Source organism: Ascoidea rubescens (genome assembly GCF_001661345.1).
Source record: "Ascoidea rubescens DSM 1968 unplaced genomic scaffold ASCRUscaffold_7, whole genome shotgun sequence".
In the NCBI taxonomy this organism is placed as follows: domain Eukaryota; kingdom Fungi; phylum Ascomycota; class Saccharomycetes; order Ascoideales; family Ascoideaceae; genus Ascoidea; species Ascoidea rubescens.
The window spans coordinates 792,568-798,339 of record NW_017962919.1 but is presented as its reverse complement, the minus strand read 5'-3'; the positions used below and the strand labels follow the sequence as shown (position 1 = coordinate 798,339).

General features: G+C 34.9%; 2 protein-coding genes and 1 non-coding gene across 3 annotated transcripts; all 3 read left to right on the top strand.

Moving 5' to 3' along the window:
• Positions 1-1,681: 1,681 nt before the first annotated feature.
• ASCRUDRAFT_76202 (FAD/NAD(P)-binding domain-containing protein) lies at positions 1,682-3,790 on the top strand. Its single transcript, XM_020193375.1, has one exon. The coding sequence runs from the start codon at positions 2,119-2,121 to the stop codon at positions 3,694-3,696; it is 1,578 nt and encodes a 525-aa protein (XP_020047146.1). The 5' UTR covers positions 1,682-2,118; the 3' UTR covers positions 3,697-3,790.
• On the top strand, positions 3,779-3,850 carry ASCRUDRAFT_t93. The gene has a single exon. It is a non-coding gene; the product is annotated as a tRNA-Cys (tRNA).
• A 245-nt stretch (positions 3,851-4,095) lies between these two features.
• On the top strand, positions 4,096-5,772 carry ASCRUDRAFT_150779 (TauD/TfdA dioxygenase family protein; the record flags this gene model as incomplete). Its single annotated transcript, XM_020189286.1, has 1 exon — positions 4,096-5,772. A coding segment is annotated over exon 1 (1,278 nt), but the record flags the coding sequence as incomplete, so codon positions are not given.

Here is a 5,772-nt window from a genome sequence, read left to right as displayed (position 1 = left end):
CTTCCAATTTAATTTTACACAGAATCTCAGCAAGATATTATTTAGGTGGTTTAGAATTTATTTGGGCTCTTTTAACTGTTGTTCAAGCTACTGCTAAAACTTTACCACAAATGTATGCCATTCGTTTCATTTTGGGTTTTACTGAAGCTGGTTTCTTTCCAGGTATGGAATATCTTATTGGTTCCTGGTATTCTCCAGCTGAGTTGAATAAGAGAGCATCATTATTTGCATGTGCTGGTATTGCAGCATCAATGGTGTCAGGTCCTTTGCAACAAGCTGTTTTGACTGGTGTTGCTAAAAATAGTAAAAAATACGAAGCCTTCCAATGGTTATTTATTGTGGATTCTATCATTTCCTTCCCAGTTGCATTTTATACGATGGCAGTTGATCCAAATACTCCATCTACTACCACAGCTTCATACTTTACTGATAACGAAAAATTGATTGCTTTGGAAAGAAGAAGAAGAATTGGTGCTCAATTAAACACCAGACAAAAGTATACTTGGGCAAAGGTAAAATCGTTTTTCAACACATGGCATATCTGGGTTTTCCCATTCATTTTCTTGCTTTATAACAACAGTTGTGGTGCAATTGGTCAACCAACATTTACTACTTGGATGAAAGATGATTTACAATTACCTCCTGAAAAATACAACATTTATCCAACTGCTTTATTTGGTGCTTGTATTGGTTTTACAATTGTGATTTCTTATATCACAGATTATACCAAAAACAGATTAAATGCATTTTTCACTCAAGCTTACTTCATTATTGTTTTGATAGGATGTATTATTTTAGCTGTTTGGGATGTTCCAGTTGGATTGCATTGGCTTTCATACTTTTTGATTGGTATTCCTACAGGATGGGGTCAACCTCAAATTTTTACTTGGGTCAACAAGTTATTAAGATATGATGATATGAAGAGAAACTTTGTTGTTGTTTGTGTTAATACAATTCCTTATATCACTAATACATGGGTTCCTAATTTAGTCTGGAATACCAACCATCTGCCTGAATTTTTTGTTGGATTTACGTATAATTCATGTCTTTGTGTATTGGGTATTCTTCTCACTGGACTTGCCAGCTATTTCACTTATAGGGATGAAAAGCTTGGTCTTTATTACGATGGAAACCAAGAAGAAAGTAGTACCTCAGATGAAGAAGTTGAAAAATTGGAATATCCTAACGATTCCAAGGAAAAAGTGGAAATTTTTAGTGAACCCAGAGACAAGACTGTTGTCTGATAGGTATTTTTGTTTATGTTTTTTTTTTTCAGTAGAGGATCAGTTTTTGTGATTAAAAACAATCAATCTTGGTATTTTTTTTTGAAACTTGTTTTTCCAATTTAATTTTTTCTATAACTTTATACATATAGTTTTCTATGAAATTTCTTTTATAGCAAAATGAATATTTCTATTTATCAATTGTCTCAGTCCATACGTGGAAATATAAACAACACAAAACAGCTTCTAGCACTTTCCGAATAAGGCCGCATACATTTACCTGCAGTTTTCAAAACTTACTCAAAATCCCGAAAACAAAGCGGTTTTGAGGTGAGAGGTTTCCTGATAGGCAGATCTCTCTGAGCGATAAAATCTTTTTGTCCACAGTCACAATCAGATTTTTCCTATTGTTGACAATGCAGCCGAATGAACATATTGGAAAAACAGCAAACATCGCAGTCGAATCTATCCGACAGAATAAGCTGATTATCTTGATGCTAAGAAAAACGTCGGAGCTCTCGAAAAGCGTGCTACGGGCAAATTAAATAATATGGTGAGAGAACTGGCCGTCTCTCCTGATTTGCTTACACAGTTGTGTCTTTATTATTAGTAATACAATAATATTATATGGTGAGAAATTTGTGGCTCACTCCTAATTTCGTTATTTCAGATCCGATAATCCAAACGGTTTTCTGCTGAATCCTGGAATATATCTGGAAGAATATAAAATGGATAAATATGTTGATACAAAATTGGGGTATTCGTTAAGATTGATTTATCAAAGAAACAATTTGAGTGAACTTTAGGGTTCCAATTAATCTCTGCAGACTTTTTATAATTTGAGAGAGAAGGCGAACAGCAAAAAGCAAAAAGCAAAAACAAACAAAATAGAAAAATGACTATTGAATCACTGATAAAAGATGTTGCCATAATTGGTGCAGGACCATCTGGTATTGCTGCAGTTTACGAGCTAACTCACACCTTACAAGATGGGACATCCATTTTTGGAGTGAAAGATATATCTCCCTATAAAGACCAATTAGCTTTTAAAACTGTTGTTGCTTTTGAAAGAAACTCGTCTGTGGGTGGTATTTGGGGGAAAGCTGTTGCTGAAAAAGCGATTGATCCCTCATTGCCTAGATTAGAAAGTTTGGCTGAAGACATAGATTATTCAAAACCTGAGAATATATATTTAAAATCGAAAATCCCTGAAAATCTAAATGATTCAAACGATTATCAAAATCCAGTTCTAATTAAGAGAAAAATCAACGATACTTCAGATAAATATCAATGGAGTGGTTCTGGAATTTATAAAGGTCTTTTCACAAATGTTAGTAAAAAATATATGAGTTATTCCTTTGATGAATATGATCTCAACTCTATTAAGAATAGACCCTTGAAGGAATTATTAGCTGCTGGTGAAGTTGGAGATTACCTTGAAGAATCTGTTAAAAAAAATAACTTGGGGGAATACATTAAATTAAACTCAAATGTCGAATACACTGAGAAAATTGAAAACAAATGGCATGTAACCATTCAAGAAAGAATATTTGATGCCGAAAATGGCACTGTTATTGAAAAATGGTATAAACAAAAATTCGATGGATTAATTATTGCAAATGGCAAAACTATTCCTTATTATCCAAAGATTCCAAGTTTTAAACAATTCATTGAAAAAAATCCCAATGTTGTCATTCAACACTCAAAATCAATTTATGACCCAGAGATCTTGGTTAATCAAAAAAAACTTTTATTTATTGGAGGAAATGTCAGTGCTGTTGATTTAGTCCAATATTGTTTTCCCAGACCATTAGATCCTCCAACTATTTTTGTTTCTAAAAAACAAGAGGGGGATAAAAAATTTTGGATTGAAAAATGTTTAAATTCTGGCGGAATAGTCAATAAAACTGTAATTAAAAGATTTTTACCTGATATCAATGGAGTTGAATTTGAAGATGGATCAATAGAAACAGACTTTGACTATATCGTATTTGCTACTGGATATCATGTTTATTATCCATTCCTTGAGACAAAAAATTATCTCAAAAAGTATCCCAGGGCATTAGATTTTTTTCTTTTTACTTTTTCAGTTGATGATCCAACTTTAACTTTGGTGGGAAATACCTATGCTGCTTTTTTCTTTAATAGAAATGAGGCAATAGCAACAGCAATTGCTGGAGTTTGGTCGGGCTACACTAAAGTAGCATCCCGAGAAGAAGAAGACAAGTGGTTTGAAGAAGTCAAAAGAAGACAGACTCAAGTTTTAGGTCTTCTTTATGGAGCTGCTAATATCAAAGAACAGTATATCGATGTTCTATGGAATTATGCGCCCAAGGGAAGACCAAATCCTCTAGCTGGAATTAGAGAGTCTCATGTTGAAGATTCAGCCAATTCTGCAAATAACATAGAACATCTATTTTTCGCTATCAAAAACGGAGAGCTAACGCCTCAAAATGTGTTTAAAGAAATATAATATAATAATAGATAACAACAAAAAGAACAAAATACGATATTAATTGAATTTTAGAGCTTTAGGAAGTGAAGGCTTTGCAACAGCTCGTGTGGCGCAGTGGTAGCGCAGCAGATTGCAAATCTGTTGGTCCTTAGTTCGAATCTGAGTGCGAGCTGCTTTTATTTTTCAAACCCGTTATTTCGCTATCCTACATTGTTTTAAATTATCCTAGAGATATGAAATGAAGAATATGTCGATATTTCGGACTGTCTAAAGTAGGACTAAATAAGAGCTGCGATTTTTCAAGAATGAAACTCAAACTGCACTGGTTAAATAAACTCAAATAATGCTGCTTTATGCGATCGAACAGAAAGTAACATAATTCTGCAGACAGTTCCCAATTGGGAAAACTGTGGACTGTGGAGTAAAATCAATGCAACATCTCACTCCATATTTCATGAATTGTTTGGATTAACAAATATATCACCTGAAGTCTCTTCTTATATCCTGTTGTTAGATAAGTGCCTGCTTACTAATTAGTCTTTTGGTTTATTTTCCTCTGCATTGATTACGATTGGAGCAACAAGACTCTTTTTCTGTTTGGAGAAAGCATTCAATGAGCAGTTATGGGGTTAATAATTGGCATTTAATATTCAAATTGAGATTTGGAAAGATAATCAATTTGATTAGTAATGAGTTTAGGGTATTTTTTGAAGAAGAAAAAAATCATATATAAAGAAAGCAAAAAGTGAGGTTTCTAGTTTGAGCCCATCATTATCTACACAGTCGATAAATCACAGATAGATTTGGTAACTAAATATGTCTCAAACTATTACATTACAAAACAACCAACCACCAGTTGCTCAGTTAGAAGCTTTGAGCATTGATCGGAAAATTGAAAACATCATCAAGAACAACAAGGATTCAGCCTATGTTCATAGCGGATCGGCCACTAGGAAAGATGTTCCAGCAGGTGCTAATCCAGAAGGTTTAAAGAAATTACCACCATCCACTCTCAAAAGATTTCAAAAAGCTGGTGTTGATCTATCAGAGGGTTATCCTGCGGTTCCTGACAAAAGCAAGATTCCTGTATTTCTTGACGAGGCATTCCAAATTAGAAACAAAGAGTATCCATACATTGAAAGAGCATTGAATGCTGATCCAGAGAAGAAAGCATTGTTGGGTGCTGCCAAAGAAGTTATTCATCTTACCAAGAAAATTGGTACTGAGATTGTTGGATTACAATTAGCTGATTTGACAGACCAACAAAAGGATGAGTTGGCATTGTTGGTTGCAGAACGAGTTGTTGTGTTCTTCCGAGACCAAGACTTGTCACCTCAAAAGCAATTAGAATTAGGACACTACTGGGGTCAAGTTGAAGTCCATGCTCAAGTTCCAAGAGTTCCAGGTTTGGATGGTGTCACTGTTATCTGGCAAGACTATACAACTACTAATTTGACTTTCAAAAATAATAATTTTGGAAACTTTGATTCCAAATTTGCTGGTTTGGGTACTCAAAACTGGCACAGTGATTTGGTTCACGAATTTCAACCAGCAGGTATCACCCATTTACACAACGATGCTATTCCAGACGTTGGCGGTGATACAGCTTGGTCATCAGGTTACGCTGCTTATGACAAATTGTCTCCAGCTTTACAACAATTCCTAGATGGCAAGGAAGCCATCTATGTCTCAGCCCATGGATATCTTGACAGAGACGACCCATTCAGTGGTCCAAAGAAAATAGAGAGAAGACATCCAATCATTAGAACTCATCCTGCCACTGGCTGGAAAGCATTATTCGTCAACAGAAGTATGACCAAAAGTATTGTTGGATTGGAACCTCCAGAATCAGAAGTTATCTTGAACTATTTGTTCAACGTGTTGGAGAAGAATACTGATATCCAAGTGAGATTCAACTGGAAGTCATCTAAACCGGGTTATGGTACATCTGCTCTCTGGGACAACAGAGTATCGAATCACAGCACCATCTGGGACCATGAAGGATTGGAACCAAGACATGGAACTAGAGTTACTTCATTGGCAGAAATTCCATTTTTTGATCCAAAATCTAAGTCTCAAAGAGAAGCTTTAGGT